The 20200-nt window shown below is 32.1% G+C and overlaps 1 protein-coding gene across 2 annotated transcripts in view; it reads left to right on the forward strand.

Moving 5' to 3' along the window:
• LOC126880020 (biotin--protein ligase) overlaps positions 1–16639 on the forward strand; it is a 223977-nt gene extending 207338 nt beyond the window's left edge. For both annotated transcript variants that reach the window (XM_050643543.1, XM_050643544.1), the window contains exons 8-11: positions 401–895; positions 6296–6878; positions 13285–13498; positions 16376–16639. In XM_050643543.1, coding sequence (XP_050499500.1) covers positions 401–895; positions 6296–6878; positions 13285–13498; positions 16376–16553 — 1470 coding nt within the window. In that variant the 3' untranslated portion in view covers positions 16554–16639. The remainder of the gene's footprint in view (positions 1–400; positions 896–6295; positions 6879–13284; positions 13499–16375) is intronic.
• Positions 16640–20200: the final 3561 nt, after the last annotated feature.

Genomic DNA, 20200 nt, shown 5'->3' on the forward strand with positions numbered 1-20200 from the left:
CATTAAGTGTTAGTAGTGGCACGGAAGGGAAAGACTACTTTACTATGCGTAAGAGTGAAACAGCACTGAGCCAAATAAAAAAGATTGTGTCGTCACTTCGTTCTGAATGACACTCTGTCTATGATAGACCCGTCTATGTTCAAAATGACCTGGTCTACGAGAGACAAGTGAAATTTTAAACATTGTTTACCTTTTTATGCCCTTTTATTTGTTTTTTCGCCTAGCAGATAACACGCGCACTAAACTTATAAAAATGGGCTTTATTTATATTCTTCTTCTTCTTCTTTTACTTCATTAACCATTGTAGATATCGCAGCTGCTATTGTCTACTTGTCTGCTAAACTCTTCTAAACACAACGTTAAAAAGTATATAGCGATATAAAGTATACTTTGATTTTAGGTTAGGGAACACGAGTTGGTAAGATTTAGTTACGGCCAATGGACCCAGGTAAAAATGATGCACCACATATTTTGCTACCAAGCATCGCCGACCAAAAAACAGTTTTCTAAAGAATCGGACCATTCGAATCAAAGCAGCGGGAACGGATCCAGCCCAGTGGCACCAAGAACCCCATCAGCAGTAGAAATACAGCACAACGGAAAGGATTACATTATACAAGTCCAAATTCTTGGTACTGAGGAAACATGGCAGACTCCCAGCTTATTGTTGGCTACCGTAAAAGGGGGTCGTGGCAGGGCGATTTTTTCTCAGGTGCATTTGGAGATCAATCCGGACCAATTTGAGGATGATGAGAATAAGTTTAAGGCTTTGAAGGATAGCGATCAAGCGAGATTGGAGATTTTGAAAGATATTTTGGTGCATCAGTTGGGTATAGATTGTACTGAAAGCAAGGAATTAGAATATACTCCTGGGTATTTCTTGGGAAGGCATGATGTAAGTATAAATAGTCAAAGGATAATTGCTATCTTAATTTTACAGTAGGTATATTTAATTATTTTTTAAAGGATACTCCCCGTTAAGACAGGAAAAATGCCTTCACTTCCAGATCAATTTTTTTCATTTTTTTACTTTAGGTATATGTGATTAAAAATGAGACTCAGCACAACCATCCCCCTCCACCCTGTTACCGAAAACGTCATTTTTTCGTTTTTATTTTTTAGTTTTCGGGCTCTAATTAATTTAAAAATTAGCTTAAACTGAACCCTGTTGAACATTTAAAAGATGGCGCCAAACACCTTTAAACCCCAAAAACATGTTTGTCCACGTTTTTAAGGGTTTTTGCGAGTAGGGCAGTTAATGAGGGTATTTGGCTCCGAATTCCATCCTACTACATCGATTTAATTGATATTTTCACATTAAGTAGGGAATAGCTCAAGAAACAAAGTCTACCCTATGCCGATGTGAGCTTTTATCTTGGGGGTTGTTCCCACCCCTTCTCGGGGGTGAAAAATGTTTTGGTTAAATAGCCACGGAAGAGGCTAGAGAACCTAATTATAAGTAAAAACTGTTGTATAATTATTTTTTGAAAACTCAATACTTTTTGAGTTATTCGTGGTTGAAAATTGGCCATTTTCATCGAAAACTGACACCTTTTCGGACGGATTTTTGCGAATACCTTAAAAACTATGCATCTAACAAAAAAACTATGTAAAATATTTCTGTAGGTTATAAAAAAACAAAGAGATTCGTTCCTTTATAAATCATCATCATCATCATCATTCTCTTTGCCTTATCCCTATGCGGGGTCGGCTTCCCTAATTGCATTTCTCCACACAATTCTATCTTGGGCCATATCAATGTTAATCCCCTTTACCAACATGTCCTGCCTTATCGTCTCCCCCCAGGTCTTCTTTGGTCTTCCTCTCCTACTCCTTCCAGGAATCTGCACTTCAGCTATTCTTCGTATTGGGTGGTTAACTTTCGTATTGGGTCGTTCCTTTATAAATCTTCTAGTTAAAATACAAAGAGGGATATGGTAGGTAAGAAGAGTTTGTTTTTTTGCTGCATGCTCAAATCGATGTATTCAACTTGAAATAACAGAGAAACTGTCGATATTAGGTGTATAATGTTACTAATAACTTTTATAGTGCTTGAAAAGACCTTTAAATGGGCAATACTAAATGTCGATTACATTCAAACTAAGCGAGATATTCTACAAAAAAATTGATGACTAGTAATGTATTTTCAGAAGAAATGAGAGGTATATTTAACCCCTCATCCATCAGAATTTAAATACATCGTTTTTCTTCTACAATAGTTTTTATTATAGTGTCATTTCTATGTTCAAAAAGTTGGACTGGATTAAAATGGTTTTTGAAAAAAAATAAGATCAAATTATAGAGCGGCATTTTTAAATTTTCTTAAAAATCTTCCTTTTCCTCCATGTAACTCGAAAAAGATAAGAGATACGAAAAAAAGATACCACACAAAAATGTAGGGCTTTTTCAGATAAAAATTTACTTTTATTTTTTATTACTGTACCGCTTATCATTTTCAAGTTACATGGAGAAAAAGGAAGATTTTTAAGAAAATTTAAAAATGCGCTCTATAATTTGATCTTTTTTTTTTCAAAAACCATTCATTTTAAACCCGTCCAACTTTTTGAATATAGAAATAACACTATAATAAAAGATATTGTGGAAGGAAAACGATGCATTTACATTTTGGTGGATGGGGGTTAAAATTAGGTAATTTTAGGAAAAAATCTCATTTTTTCTTAAAATAAATTAGTTGTCAATTTTGTTTGCAGCATATCTCGCTTAGTTTTAACGTAATGTACATTTAATATAGCTCATTTTTAAAGTCTTTTCAAGCACTACAAAAATTACTAGTAGCATTATACACCTAAAATCGACCGTTTCTTTGTTATTTCAAGTTGAATACAACAATTTGAGAATGTACCAAAAAACAAACTGTTTTCACCTACCATATCTCTTTTTTTATTATAACTAGAAGATTTATGAATGCAAGTGTCTCTTTGTTTTTTATAACCTACAAAAATGTTTAATATAGTTTTTTTAGTTAGATGCATAGTTTTTAAGGTATTTGCAAAAACCGTTCGAAAAGGTAGTATGTTTAATGAAAATGGAGAAATTTTCAACCACGAATATCTCAGAAAGTATTGAGTTTTCAAAAAAAAAATTATAGAACAGTTTTTGCTTAGAATTAGGTTCAAGATAAAAGCACATATATCGGCATAGGGTAGACTTTGAATTAGGAGATAAGTAGAGGCTATTCCCAAAATTTCATTAAAATCCATGCAGGAGGATAGAATTCGGAGGTAATATCCTATTCTTGCTCCCATTGACTGGCGTAGAGGTTAATCACATTTTTGAGATCGATATAACTTAAATATTTTTTCTTTTTGTTACGTTTTGTGTGTTTAAAAACTAAGACAACGAAAATTTCAAAAAATTCACGCGAATAGTTGAAATTCGTTACCTAGGAATGCATATATTTTTAGAAAAAAGCATATAAGTTTGTTTGAGCCTTAAAAATTTTAAAAAACATGTTTATTCGCGATTTTAAAGGTATTTTAAAGGTCATAGATAACACAGTTACTTCAAATTATATATAACGTATAAAACACCGTTGATTTTATTTATTTTGAAGTCTATCAAATGGAAAAAAATCCCCCCAAAACCCCTAAAAACCCGGTTTTTATGAGGAGTAGCACACCATACGGAAAAATCTGAAAATAATCAGAAATGTATTTTTCCAGAAAATACACAAAATAAAAAAAATGGACATGCAGCTATCTCCAAAAAATAGACAAATATTGTAAAAGCCTCAAATATGCGTGTAAATTTTTTTGAAATTTTTAAATTGATTGCAACACACCGAAAAAGAAAATAAAAACGAAAAAGTTATGGGGCAGTGGAAGGGCGCGGAAATTATCTTTAATCACATATGACGTAAAAAAATGAAAAAATTTAATTCTGGGATTGATGGAGCTTTGTCCGTCTTAACAGGAAGGGGGTACCCTTTGTGTTACGTAACTTGCTTCTTCTATTCATGATTCTATTGGCTGTGAGTTTCGACGGTAGCGCAATCTCGCGGTTTGAAACCTATACTTTTCTGATAAAATTTATGTATGTGAAATATACAAAACGAGAAAAATAGATACTTATCTAGAAAGACACAAATTATGAACTGAAATATTATTGTAACCTGATTACTAAATGAATACACAGAATTAATAGTAAAATTAATTATGTTTTTTTATTTTATTCATTATAATTTTAATATTTAATATATAAGTTCGTGCGACTGGATGACTGATTACGCAAGAGACCATTGAGAAAAAGAATAAGTTTAAATGAATTATTTAACATTTTAAATGTTACCTCTGTTTATTTTTGTGTGCTTACTGATTTGCTTATTAAAATTTGTAATTTGTATGAATTGTAATTTGTTTGAATTCTATCAAAATGGATATTAAACATATTGGATTCAAGTCTTATTTCCCATGATATCCAATTTCAATCAGCAACACCAAAAAAGGAAAGGATTTAGTTGATGCAGGACATGTACGCAATGTTTCCGAATATAATAAATGCACCCAGTACTGTTATATTCACTATTTTTACATGAATCAATACAACAGCTGCAATATCCTGTTTTCTTTTTTGAAAAATCCGTATTATCCGCCATTTCAGTTTATAAAGTTTATCAAATGCACAAAACAAAACTGCCAACTGCCACTAACACAGCGTTGCCACATTTTATTTAGAAAATCTACTGTAAGTTTAGCTTACTAAAATCCACTTATCAAAAACTAAAATACAATATACTATAAAACTTTATTAATATATTTGTATATAATTTAGAACTTTCTATAATAAAAATAACAGCTGACTAACTAGAAATTTTTTTATTTAGCTAATGCCTCGACAACTAATGGGCATTGGCATGGTGATGGTACAGTGGATTTTACCAGTTAGGTAGCTAATGTTATGTGTAGTGTGTGTTTAGTAAGTGTCTTGTTACTTTGCAAAGTCGATGTCATTGTCTTTTCAGAGACGCTAATTGTATCCGAACGTCTGCGGTCCCTCCGGTGGGTACCGATCCCACAAGGATAGAAACTATTTTCATTTATTAATTTATAATAAAAGAAAAATTCTCTACCCTGGTGAGATTCGAACTCACGACCATTCGGTCCTTTCGATCCAAAGGTAGGCGCTCTTACCACTGAGCCACAGAGGGAGTTTAACTAGAAATTAATATGACTGTTTGTAAACAAAAACCAAACTTTTTTATATTTTAACTGGGGAAAAAATGACCAACTATTATTAATTTTTATCAGTTTTATATTTAATATTTGTATATAATATTTTGTCATCCACTGATTTTAACATCTGCATGTCTGGATCATATTCTTCAAACAATTATTTCGCATGTTACATTAGAAACACGCAAACACAACATTTGTTGTTTTGCAAAGTTACATATATTATAACTTTAATATTTAGATATTTTAGTTTTCCATCGTTAGCTTCTAACAGGCTCACCGAATGCCAGAACTCTTCAATAACACCTGAAATAGGTACTGATTGCACTGCTACTTGAAATCTACAAGTTTGTTACACCAGAATCCAGTTTCATTTCTGTTTAATATTCATCATCTACGTCCTGGAGCTAGATTCCGTGCACTGTAGATATCTACACTTCGCTTTCTATCGATGTCAATTGTCGTGAAAATATTTGAATTTTTAGCTTTAATTGAATTATTTTCTAGTTTTGCTAGTTGATGCTGAAGTGACACTTAGTAAAACCAGAAAATATTTGAATTAAAACTAAAAATTCAAATATATTGACATTGATAGAAAGCGGTCGGCGGTGTTAGAATCCCACCCCTGAATCTTATTTTCGGTAATGACATTGGGAAATTGTAACAAAATGTCTAAAAATTAATTTAGAAATGGGGTAAATACTATTAAAAAGCAAATTTTATTTTTGTCATAAGGAAATGTTGAAATATACCAAAAATCTACTAAAAAATATTGCCTACTAGAATTTTTTAAAAAATATCAAAAATCTACCAAAAAAGTAGAAATCTACTAAATGTGGCAACGCTGCACTAACAGCGCTGGAGAAAACCGTCAAATCCCCTCTCCTCTTCCCATGGCGCGCCATTTAAATTTATCAGATAAATGCACAAAACTGCCACTAACAGCGCTGGCGAAAGCTGTCAAATCCCCTCTACCCATCGGCTCATGGCCAATAAACTTTTTTTAAATAATTTGTATATTTTTCGTTTTAGAGAGAAACTTCTAAACTTTATTAATTTTGATTTGTAAAATAGTAGAAAAAAGCTTATTATTTCTATTTCAGCTGAAGCTTAAATTATTAACAGAATGTAAGGATATCAAAGATATGAGATTGGAGAATAGCAAAATCGTATTAAAATTTTGTGGCAAGGACGAAAAACCAGACCAAGCAACTTCCAATTTTATGCCAATATTTATACATACGTGTCCTTCCAACTTTTCCACTGTAACATACTTCGAAGCTTTAGCTACAGACGAAATCGGAAGGTTGGTGATTTACTCCGATGTAATAGCGGGATCGCAAACTTTATTAGAAAAAAACCTTACCCATGGCCTAGTCGTAATACCTAGGCAGCAATCCCATGGAGTGGGTAGGTCGAATAACAGGTGGATTAGCTCTATGGGTAGCGCTCTCTTTTCTTTACAAATAATTATTTCTTTGAATTCTCCTCTTGGCAAAGCGTTGCCTCTCATTCAGCACATGGCCATGGTTGCTGTTGTGTCGGCTGTCAAAAAAGCTGCCGGGGATAGCGAATTAGACATAGGAATAAAATGGCCGAACGATTTGTATGTTGATAAATCAGTAAAAGTAGGAGGATTGATCGTAAGCTCGAATGTAGAAGGTGAAACCGCTGGAATTAATATTGGTAAGTCATCCTAATCCATTTTTTTGAGATATACAGTGGACCCCCGATAAGTCTACCCCGGAAGTATAACCCGGAAGTCTGGCTAACATTTTAACAATTAAAACATATTACATAAAACATTATAACATATTATTTGAGAGATAATGAGTATTTGTGTAATTTGAACTATACGATAGTAAAAATGACTCATGGCACACGGCGGCAGAGCAACGTTCATTGGCTCGGGTTATCGGAAACAACAAGTACCTGTTATTCCTTTATTTATTTCAAACTGTCTTAGCATTTTTTAAAAAAAGACTAAAAGACTATTTAAAAAATTCTTCTTTAAACAATGGTCTTAGTCTCAACGAACTGTCAATATGGATGGAATAGGCATGAAGAAAATTAAAACGGTCAACTTACAAGAGAGAGGTCCTAGAGAGAGACAAAGAATGGGCAGGAAAATTTGACAGGCCGTGTAATTTGAGTTGCCTATATCAACTTAAATCGGGGAAATGGATCTCATATTTCTATTTTATATTCTAAGTCATATTTATAATTCTTATAAAATTCTAAATATAAAAGTAACATAAAAACATAATCAAGGACTCCTTCACTTTATATTAAACAGTCACTAAGTATTTAAATAGTTTTAAAATTATTAAACTCCCAAATACTTTAGGAGAGTATTTGTTTTAATAAATACAAATAACAATTCTTAAAAGTATTTTAACACCAAGTATGGTACTCTGTACTCTATTTACTCTGTAAATACAAAAAAGTATTTAAATTTTGAAATATGTACTGCCAATCAGCCTTCAAGTTAAAATAGGTATGAGGTCCATTCAACGAATTATCAATACTGATTAAATCGAATCCATTTATATAGGCAACTCAAATTAGACGGCCTGTCAAATTTTCCTGCCCATTCTCTGTCTCTCTCTAGGACCTCTCTCTTGTATGTTGGCGGCAATCTCGCTTCACTATTTGAATGGGACGGAGCCATTTCATCCGTATAGGGCTTTTTATCGATTGTCATTTGTTTCGAGCTTATGTCATATGTTGTATAATCTGTGTATAATATTAATATACACGGATTATACGACATTTAACAGAAGCTCGAAACAAATGACTGTGAATGAAAAGCCCTATTGACAGTTCGCTGCTTAGTCTCCACTGTTCTTAAATAACATAACATTGTTCCGATTGTGATCGTATTGTGTGTATACTAAATTTACAATCAAGATGCAGTAGAAATAAACCAAGACATGTTAAATGCCACTAGAAGCACCCCCGAATCTTAATTTAAAATGTGTAAACTTTAGAAATCATGATTTGGGATTTACAATGTACAATATACATTGTAAACGAACTATGATTCGGGAGTGCTCCTAGCTCCTAGTAGCATTTAACGTGTCTTGGCTTGTTTATTTCTACTGCATCTTAATTGTAAATTTAGTATAGTATAGTCTTATTTCAATTATAACGGAGTTTATCTGTAAGAGTAGCGTTTTTTATTAATTTTTACCATATTCTCTGGCTAACCCGGATTTTCGATAACCCGAATCGGCCGTGGTCCCGATTAATCCGAGTTATCGAGGTTCCACTGTACTTTGAAATATGTAAAATTAGTTAAATGTTATAAACTAAGGTCCGCTTGCCATTATACTCCTTTCAGTACTGATTTCAGTACTACAAATATTAGTTAGTTACGCGAGTCGATTTAGTATGAAAAATGTGGGTATGTGTTTGCAACTATCTTAATTTTAAGTATACCTCGTTTTTTAAATAAGGGGAGTAATTGAAATTTACCGAACCGTAATGCTTGTTTGTAATTGGTCCAACCACAGGCAAGTTTACTTTACTAAATTATAACATTTTGACACTATAGGGCCTTTCATCGATTGTCATTTGTTTCGAGCTTCTGTCATATGTTGTATAATTAGTGTATAATATTAATATACACGGATTATACTCAGATACATGTAAAGAAAATAGACTTGGCTAGGGATATGCCACTCAATGCATCGGAGTGTAACGTCGATATCAAGTACGGTGGTTTAGCTATCTTTGTCTGTCGTGCGAGTGTGAGCGTATCTACCAAGAGGTGGGAGTAACGGAACGACAGTGACACACAGGCGGCGGCCATCATATGCTAGAGAGAGAAAACTAAGCGCCGGTAGAGGGAGATAGATAGACCACCGACCCGAACTGCTCCGCGTTACGCTATTTTTTCGAGTTGGCCAAATCTATGTGTGTAAGATCTTTGATTATACTACATGACAGAAGCTCGAAACAAATGACTGCGAATGAAAAGCCCTATTGACATTTATGAAATTTTGACACTAATGGCATTTAAAATTCATAATTTAATTAAATTATATCGGCGATTTTTTGTGTTTTCTATCATATTCCACCTACGTTAGTGGTCATACAAGCACATGTCATAACTCCATTACAATATCGAGATTCTGGTTTTATCACTCCCAAACTACATCACTCGACTGCGTTCTGTCTACCCTCTGTGTGTCAAAGACCAATCAATGCATTTTGGATATGTTTGTTTGATCAAGAATGGCTTCTTTTAGGGATTCTTGCTCGCAATCATTTTTCACACAACTTTCTTCTGATTGACAGTTCTTTTTGCTGATTATGTTGTTCCATTGCTATGATAATATTTACCAACTTTAATACGCCTGATTTTGTGGTGCCAACTCCCAATTTGTTTGCTGTTTATTTGATATGTGTAACTAGGTTCGTTCCAAGACAACACATTTGTACGATCCCTTGAACCGTCACGAAATCGATTGGACTGTTTTAATGCGCAGAATCGCCCTTGAACGGTTTTCTTTCGATCCCGAACCGATTACCGGTACGTAACCCTCTTGGAACGTATGTTTGTACCATTTCAAGTTCGAGTTGCGCCTGAGCCATTTTTAGTACGAGTACCACAGTACCACTAGTAGCTTGCTATAGATGGTTAGAAATTAATATTTCTGACATGTTCATAAATCAGTTCAACTTCAAAATCTTCCTCAGAATCGATATCTGACATAAAATCGCTGTCTTCTATGAAAAAAAAAATAAATTATCCATATTTTTAAGATTAATTTGAAAAAAAGAATTAATAATTATTTAAGCGGAAATCAAGATTCACAGGTACTAATAGCGTAGATTGTGGATTGTTCTATTATTGAATCATCAGCTGATCTCATAGCAGTGACCAGTAAAAATGAAAACAATCCTAACTCCGTAAGTCAGTACAAATATTTTATGCGTGAAGGCATGTATCAAAAGGACCGTTCAGTTACCGATTTCGAAACGGTACATGGATCGCTTGGAACAGCACAGTGTACGATACGAATCATCGTTCATGTTCGCTTGGAACGCATTTTTTATAATGCGCATGACGAGGGCAGTACGAAGGACGGTTTTCATGTCACTTGGAACGCGCCTACACGATGGGTAATTGCTTTGGTAGTCCAAGTAATGAAGCTTAAAATAGGACAAAACCTCGCAATTTTTACAGAATGGATCGATTTGCTTGAAAATTTGAGAATATGTAGTGGATAGTCCAAGGATCAAAATCTATATCATGCCGAAAGGCGCTTTTACCATGGAGGTGGTTGCCACCCCATTTCGGGGGTGGACATTTTTTATTTTATTTTAATCGCAAAAGTTGGTAAAAACGTTCATTTTAAGCAAAGAACGTTCCATACATTTTTTTGATAAAATTAATAGTTTTCGATTTATTCGCTATCGAAAGTCTTAGTTTTATAGCGGAAAAATCAATGTTTTTAGTCAGTTTTCTGCTAATAACTCAAAAAGTTTTCGTTTTATCAAAAGAACTTTACTTAACAAAAATGTACCTTTAAAAAATAAACAAAACGGTTTTTTTAATTTTCTTTAAGACCAATAGTAATCGAGCTATACTTTATTATATATTAGCTCTTCCTCGTCAAATGCTAAATATTGTATTTTCAAAGTCAAAAAACGAGAAAACTATGCATTTTTCGAGGATAACTTGTTTAAACTAATTTGAAGAATTTAGAAATATCTATCTCCTGAAATAAAAAAGTAGTCTCTAGCTCAAAAATTAAGTGACTTATAATAAAAAGAATGTCAGTCCCTATTTTTTTCAGCGAAAAAGTGATCGGAAACTTCACCCTACTCACCACCCAAATTAAAATTAGTCATTAACCTTATTTGGTCTTCTTTATTTATATATTATTAATAGGTTCAAGAGGTTTGACCGGCTTATAATAATTAGTTTAAAAAAAATGGAGTTAAAAGCGAATGACGAATTTTTGTAGTTTGGCAAAAAATGCCCTTTTCTTCGTAATAGAAAGATTATCATCAGAGATACAAAAAAATATTTAAATAAAAAATTGTAGATTATTTAACTTTCAAGAAGACGGTGTAAAAAAAATTTTTTCATGGTAAAAATTGAGTGGGCTATTGACAGTTAAAACGTATAATAACATGCAAAAACCACCTTTACCAACCCTTTCAAAGTCACCTGTTTTTGCGACTGAGTATTTTAAAAGGATTTATTATTAATATCCTTATAGAGCTTATAAAAACCTACAAAATTCTTTTTTAATAAACTTTCTAGAGTAAAAAACAAAAAAGCTACGGTTAAAAAATCAATATATTTTTTTGAAAAAAAAGGAGAATTCCAATTGGAAGCATAATAATGTAAGTTAGCGATGTTTTTAGTCCTTGGCCTTATCTATTCTTCTTTATTTATGCATTTTTAATAGATTTCAGAAGTTTGTCTGGCTTATAATGATTAGTTTTTAAAAAACTGGAGTTAACAACGAATAACGAATTTTTGTAGTTTTGTAAAAAACGCCATTTTCTTCAGAATAGAAAGATTAGCATCAGAGATACGAAAAAATGTTTAAATATGAAATTGTAGGTTATTTAATTCTTGAGAATTTGGTTTAAAAAACTTTTTTCTACGACAAAAATTGAGTGAATCGTAAATGAGTATAATATCGAAAAACATTGATTTTTTCGATATAAAACTAACACTTTCGATAGCGAATAAATCGAAAACTATTAATTCTATCAAAAAAATGTATAGAACATTTTTTGCTTAAAATGAACGTCTTTATCAACTTTTGCGGTCAAAATGTAATAAAAATTTTTCACCCTCTAGATGGGGTGGCAACCACCCCCATGGTAAAAGCGCCTTTTGCCATCATATATATTTTGATCCTTGGACCATCCACTACTTATCTTTAAATTTTCAAGCAAATCGACCCATTCTGTAAAAATGCGAGGTGAAAAGCTTCAGTTCCTGGACTATGGCACTCTTTACTGGTAACGATTCAACACGTTTTGCGTTTCTGGAAGCCATTTATCTTCTGTTGCTGTGTTCCTCTCCGACAATTAAAAAATATCACCTTAGTAACAATTACAACTACCTGAAGTCACCAATTGGAAGTCCCACGAAACTGTACTAAAAGCTTCTAATTGGACGATTAAATCACGCAGTATTGCCAGTGTTGCCATTTACAAAGTTTCGCTTGAATCTTTTTCCATGTTTTATTAAATTTTTAACTTAAATACTTTTTTGCACCTATTTTGGGATTATAAAATTGACATTCTCAGCAACATTCAACTGGCTCGTTCGTTTTTAAGCAGAAATCTCACGACGAGGTTGAAGTGCGTGTTGATGCGAGCTTCAAGTGTTTAAAAATTTAAACGTCGGCAAAGAGAGATATAATATACCTATATAATAGTAAAAAAGAAAGAGAACGAAGTTACCACCCTAATAGACGGTAAAATTAGTGATATTTACTTTGTGATAAAATGGGTCAAAGCATATGTCTCGAAGAATAAAGACAACCAAAAAATTTACCCCCCTCAGTGGTGGCCGTAAAAATATTAGTAGGTTGGTTAATTCTCACAATGATAAAAATTAAAACAAAACGTAGTTTGACCCTAAAATTACCACGACACCGATCGTACCCTCGGTTGGCCAGTTGACAGATCTTGAAGCGTGTTTCTTTTCACAGGACAATAAATTTTAGCATTTAGTGTTATCTTAAGGGTCATAAATACCAAATTTTGACAGAAATTTCTCTATTTCACGTTGCGTTTAATCTTTTTCACGTTGGGTTGAATCCCGTCTTCGGTTTTTATCCTTTTCTGTTACATTTTTCTGTTTCACTCAGAATGTAGTGCCACGGTCCGTCAGTTTTCTGCTTTAAATGTCAAATATCTGATGACTGGACTGTTATATTTAAAGGTTTGGTAGATGTTCGGAACCAAAAACAGTACGTAAGGGATACGAAAAATATGATGTTTATATTTTTTTTTGTCTAGTAGCTTTATACGGGCTACATTTTTAATGCTTTAAATAAAGAAAGAATATCTACTTTTGGTGTATTTTAAATATCTGTGTAATGTCTTTTAGGTTGTGGCGTAAATTTGGATAATGCTAATCCAACAACATGTATAAACGATCTGATCAGAAAAAGAAATGAAGCTAAAGGAACTAATCTGAAACCTATATCATATGAAATATATTTTGCCTCGGTATTTAATGAATTTGAAAAACTACTTCATGCCATACAAAAAGGAAACATGGATGACTTTTTCGACCTCTATTATGAATACTGGTTACATAAGTAAGTAAACTTCTGTATTAAACACATATACGGACTATTTACATTTTGATTAGATGTAAGAGACAAAATCGGGAATATTGCTGTATACTATAATTGTATTTTAATTTCTTAAAGATGCTCAAAATTTATCTACTCGTTCCGATTATTAGTTTTTATTGCATATTATGTAAATTATTGTAATCACTGAATACATAGTTAGTGAAAAAAAAATCCCATTAATTAAATTAATGAATAATTTAAACGATTATGCATGTAAATTATGCGCAGAATATAAAAGTTATGCGAAGAGAGAATACAAGACACACAGTTTGAATACATGGAAGGCGTAGGTACAAGAGATACACTGTTTATCTACAGGTATTATTCCAAAGATGAAGAGATTGCGATATTTACACTTGCTTTGTGGACTACCAAAAAGCATTTGATACAGTTGAACAACGACAAATGATGGATGCACGCGTAATTTATACTGGAACCAATCAGCCACAATAAAAATAAATCTTAGAGATGAACCGACGGAAGCGATCCAGATTCTGCGAGGCGTTAGACAAGGATGTATACTTCACCGATATTGTTTAACCTATATTCAGAGGAAATATTTAATGAAGCCTTGGGAAATTGCGAACATGAAGTACTCCTAAATGGAGATTGCCTAAACAGCATCCGCTATGCAGACGACACCGTTATTTTTGCAGACAGTTTTAACAGTTTACAGCAACTAATAAACAAAGTAAATGGAGTAAGTGAACGATTTGGACTACAAGTAAACATATCAAAAACCAAATTTATGGTCATCAGCAAAAACAAAATTAGACACGTCCAACTGCTTATCAAGAATACATCAGTGGACCGAGTAAAACAGTATACCTATCTTGGAACAATAGTAAACGAACAATGCGATGACTCACAAGAAATAAAATGTAGAATACAGAAGGATAGGAGTGCATTCAATAACATGGCCTAACTCTTCAAAAGCCAGAACCTTAATCTGGAGATATGTAAAATAAGTAAGGTTCCTACGATGTTATATCTGCTCAATATTATATTTCGGAGTTGAATCCGGGACACTCACTGAAGCGATGGAGAAAAAACTTGAAGCCTTCGAGATGTGGGCTATACAGGCGAATCCTAAGGATATCATGGATGGACAAGATAACCAACGAGACCGTTCTACGAAGAATGGGGAAAGAAAGAGAGGTGATTGTATACAATTAAAAGAAGAAAGTTAGAAAATCTCGGACACATGATGAGAAACGGCACTAAATACAGATTACTGAAAGTAATCCTTCAAGAGTTCATGGTTAAAGAACCTGAGGAAATGGTTCTCCATAACAATAACCAATCTATTTAAAGCATCAGTTAATAAAATAATTATAGCCAGAATGATCGCCAATATTCGAAACGAATAGGCACCAAAAGAAGAAGAAGAATGCAATGTTTACGTCTATCGCGCAGCGTTGTCATTTAACGAATTTATATGGGTCAAATTTGGATCAAAAAATCTTTTGAATCTCCGATTTGTCTGAAAATTGATATATAGCATCTGCGGGATGTAGAAATAAAACATTTAAGGTCGAATTGTCTTCTTTTTCTTCTTCTTTTTTTCTCAAAATGTTATTTTAAGCGATTTTACAGTGGTTTGGTATTTATTCAAACAAATTTGCATTTTTTATCGTAAAGTATCAATAGAAAACATAATATTTTAATAGATGGGATTCAAAAATTTCATTATATGGTATTATAACAAGTTATTTTGATTCAAAACAAGTTTTTGATCAGATTTTATAGTGTAGAAAACGTTAAAATACCGTTTTTTATATTTTCCTCCATTCCCAAAATACATCATAATCGATTTGGCTGAAAATTTTACCACAGATAGCCAAAGCATAGGATATTAAGTGGTTAGAAGGATTTGAATTATATTACAATACTAAAAAAGTTAAATGCAATATCATAGTCAAAAATATAGGTGTCTACTGTAAGTACAATTAACAAAATATCGACCTCACGACAAAAATTGTTAAAAAGAAATTGTAATAATTGTAAATACGACTTATTTGCAACAATTTAAGTTCCTACCATTTTTGTCGAAAAGTTAAAAATGGCGGAGATATTGAGCAAAAACGGTTCTCCTTTAAAATCAAGATGGTGGCTTACATAACGGAGGAATTCATTCGCGATTTTAAATTTAGGCTACTATTGACCCCTCTAAAGATTAGAAAAATAAAATTTTGGGCAGCTCGGCATGCAAGGACAAATGCTATCCCGACTGCACTAATATACTGTTAAGTCTGATATTATTGCATGCAACTTTTTTGTTATTGTAATATAATTCAAATCCTTCAAGTCCTATATTTTGGCTATCTGTGGGCAAATTTTCAGCCAAATCCATTATGATGTATTTTGGGAATGGAGGAAAATGTAAAAAACAGTATTTTAACGTTTTCTATACTATAACATTTGATCAGAAACTTGTTTTGAATCAAAATAACTTGTTATAATGCCATATAATGACATTTTTGAGTCCCTTCTATTAAAATATTATTTTTTACATTCATACTTTACGATAGAAAATGCAAATTTGCTTAAATTAAATAAACACCAAATCACTGTAAAATCGCATAAAATAACGTTTTGAGAAAAAAAAAGAAGAAAAAGATTTTTAACCTTAAATATCTTATTTTTACGTCCCGCAGAAGCTATACACCAAGTTTCAGAAAAATCAGAGATCCGGAGAAGTTTTTGCCTGAGTGATTTGCCATGGAATGTACCATATTATTATCCAGTTTGAATCTAAACAGTCTGAATATAAGTATTTTAAAGTATTAATATTAAATGTTGTATTTATCATATTATAACATAACTCTTCTTTTTCAGTAATAGTGATGTGACTGTACAAGTGTCAAAGGACGAAAGCGAAAAAATGCATATAGTCGGTATCGATGATTTTGGATTTTTAAAAGTTAGAAACTGCGAAGGCGAGATCAGTACAATCCATCCCGATGGCAATAGTTTTGACATGTTACAAGGCCTTATCTCGCGAAAGATGTTTTAAATTGGTAGTTGTACTAAAGAATACGTTTTTATGATTTTTTGTCTTTTTTAATAAATTAAAAATACAATAAATTTTGCTTAAAGCAATTTAAGTCGGTTTTAAAATTCTTATAATTAGAAGTTTTTAATCGATCAACGATACATATCAAAATGATTCATTAATTGTGAATTCTAAATTCCACTGAATTGTGGAAAAATAATCCTCGTGACAGGATATTTTATCTGTTTGGGGTTTCTGTACAACCCTACGCCTACATTTTTTTAATATGCATATAAAATTTTAGCTTAGTACTTATTAATGAACTTAACCGCAAAAGCTTTGCACCACCAAAAATTATGCTCATATTGATAGTTGATTTTCTCTAAATGTATTATTACTAGAGACTGGAAAATATGCACTAAAAAATGTCTAAAATATGCATGCAATATGCATTTTAAAACAAGCTGAATATGCACAATTAACATGCAAATATGCATTTATATATGCACTTATTTTTATATGAATAATTTTATGGTTTACGTTAAATACATAAATAAATAAAAAATAATAAAAATAAATAAATAGGTTTGAATTTAAACCAAATTGTATTATTATTTCTTAATATATTTTTTTAACTTCAGGTTTTGTGACAAATAAAACGGCAAAATATTTTATTTTGACCACAAGATAAATAAGAGTACAATAAAATAAATGTACATATTTTTATTGTTACAATATTGATTCATATTTTCTAAACTAATATTATAAAAAGAGTACAATAAAACAAATTTACATATTTTTATTGTTACAATAAATAATCATATATTGATTCATATTTTCTAAACTAATATTATGTCTTCTATCTGTTAATATTTGTTTATAGGCAGAAAAAGATCTCTCAACGTCACAAGATGTAATTGGGGCATATTTAAACTTTGCTATTAGAGACGGATCCATATTAATATTTTCATCGAAGTTTCCAAAATTGATTATATTATTTATTGAACGCAATAAAGTGAAACCCTCATTTTTGTTTAAAACGTCATCAAGTTTATCTTTAATTTTTACTCCAATTTCCCCATTCAGATTTGTTATTTTCTGTTTAACCGAATCAACAATAGACATACTATTGTGAAGACATAAATTTTGAGCCTCTAATTTTGTAATTGAACTTTCAATGATATCGAAATTCGATTTTATATACAACAATTGATTTTTAATAGACTTTTCTTTAAAAATATTTTGACAGTTATCAATAGCGGTACAAGTCGGATCAAAACTTGAAATAACGCTTTTGATGTCGTCGTAGTGTTCAGATAAAAATATAGCACTTTTAAGCCAAGTTCCCCATCTGGTTAATACTGGTTCTGGTGGTAAAGGAATATCGGGAAGCATCTCCCTATATACCTGTACACGTAGTGGTGCTTTCAGAAATACTTTTTTTACATTATTTATTAAGGTGTTTACATTGGGAAATTCAATTCTAACTTTCTCTGCAACTCTGTTTAGGCCGTGCGCCAAACATGTACAGTGAATTAAATTAGGGAAAAAGATTTTAAGATTGGATGCAGCTTTCATCATATATGAGGCGGCATCACTAAGCATTAGTAATATTTTTTCAAATGGTACTTGATCAGGTAAAAAAAAATTTGTTAGGGATTCGTTAACAAATCTAGCTATTGTAGCATAGTTTGTTTTTTCCAAACATTTTACACTAATTAAGTATGAGTTTTTAAAATCGCCAGAGTCGTTAAGAACTCCAACAATTAGATTCGCAATTTGTCGACCCTTTGTATCCGTTGTTTCGTCGACGGAAATCCAAAGATATTCGGCTTTTAACTGATTTTTAATACTCGTCATCACATCTTTGTAACATGCACTGACATATTTTTTCCGAAGAGTTGAAGAACTTGGTATTTGAGCTGGTTTATCTTTAATCTTGCAATAAGTTTTTAAAAAGTTTTGACACGATTTATGTTCTAACTTGTGCAGAGGGATATTGCAGTTCAAAAAAAAATGGCATAAATCCTTTGCAAAGGTTTCTTGCCCAACTGACGTATTCTGAATCTGCAAACTGTTCTGTAGAATCTGCTGGCGAGGTTTATTATCATTTTTTGATAGCTTAGTTTGGTGAAGTGAAGTTTTTATGTGTTGAACTACTTGGAATTTCTTTTGACATGGAATCTGGAATATAATGATAATGATGTTTTAGATGTTTTCGTAAATAGATACCTACATTAAAATGATCAAACTTTTTAAACCTCCCCCAATTTTTTTTTATTTCTCAAAGTGAAATTGAAATCGTCAAACAATAAAGTACAGTCAGTGTACCGTAGTATACAGGGTGGGCCACTCTCAACACCTCGCTCTGTATAAGCCAAACCGTTGCGAACTTTAAAAAACAGTTTTTGAAGAAATGGGACGGTTTGTCATTTTAGAATAGACAGACACATAGATGTGCAAAGAAGTTTGATAAGTTTAAAAATCTATTGAAGTGGAGAACTTACCTTTTTATCACAAATGGTGCAAAACATACTTTCACTGTCGATAACTTTTAGATGATTGTTACTTCCAATCCAACTTCTGAGAAGACTTGATTTTTCCCTTGCTACTTTAGGCATTTTCACAATAATAATAAAATGATTTTTTTACACAGTATAGTCAATAACTTGCAATCACAAAAGTTGAATAATCGGCGATTGATTTAAGACTAACCATTCATAAAATAAAATAATCTATCCTACCCTTAAAATGCTTAAAATTTCGTTTTGGTTGGTTTTCCCAGAATAATTCATAGTTGGCCGACACCAGCAGAAAGTACAGGTAATATTTGTAATGTTATTCAAAATATAATCGGTATTTACTTAGGTAATTTGTAAATTCTGAGAAGTCTATAAATCTTAAATATCCGGATAATGATACCTGCAGCTATAAATAACGCCCATTATGTTTATGGGTACAACAACAAAGGAGCTTAACAGCAAAATATTTACTTTCACATTTTATTTTAATGGATGTTGATGTTACTAATATATACCTTATTTTTAAATGGGGTAGAGTAAATTCCCATCAAAATATGCATTTATATGCTCTTAAATCTCCAAATATGCAAGGCATATGCATTTATGAAAAACATGAGAAATATGCAGCATATATATGCATATGCATTTTGCATATAATCCAGTCTTTAATTATTACTATGATTAGTAAATGGTTTAACGGATTTCGCTAATTTTTTTTTGTTATTTTAGATTTTTTCTTCGGTATTTGTACTGTTACGCAAAGGAAATTCCACTCTAAATCATCACAGAACCTCCATTAAACAATATGGTCAAGCTTATGTTGCACTGAGCATGCCACTCACCTGCTAGACGAATAACTCTTAAACATCGATCAGAACTGTTACTAAAAAAATGCGAAATAAGTTTGTTATGTTTCTTTCTGTTTTAAAGTGTTGTCTACTGTTGTTATTTTTTATTGTTAATTTAATATTGTTTCTGTCGGTCATACGGCTCAGTGGGCAAAGGCGCACAGTCGGCTCGGCCGTCAATTCTAGCGGATATACGATCGGTGGTTCGAGCCCCATCCTTGTCATTTGAAATTAATAAAAAGGCCAACGTCGTAGTTAAAATTCTATATAGAATCTACGACTTGGTCTGGAATAAACT

This window comes from Diabrotica virgifera, chromosome 2 (genome assembly GCF_917563875.1).
Source record: "Diabrotica virgifera virgifera chromosome 2, PGI_DIABVI_V3a".
Classification (NCBI taxonomy): domain Eukaryota; kingdom Metazoa; phylum Arthropoda; class Insecta; order Coleoptera; family Chrysomelidae; genus Diabrotica; species Diabrotica virgifera.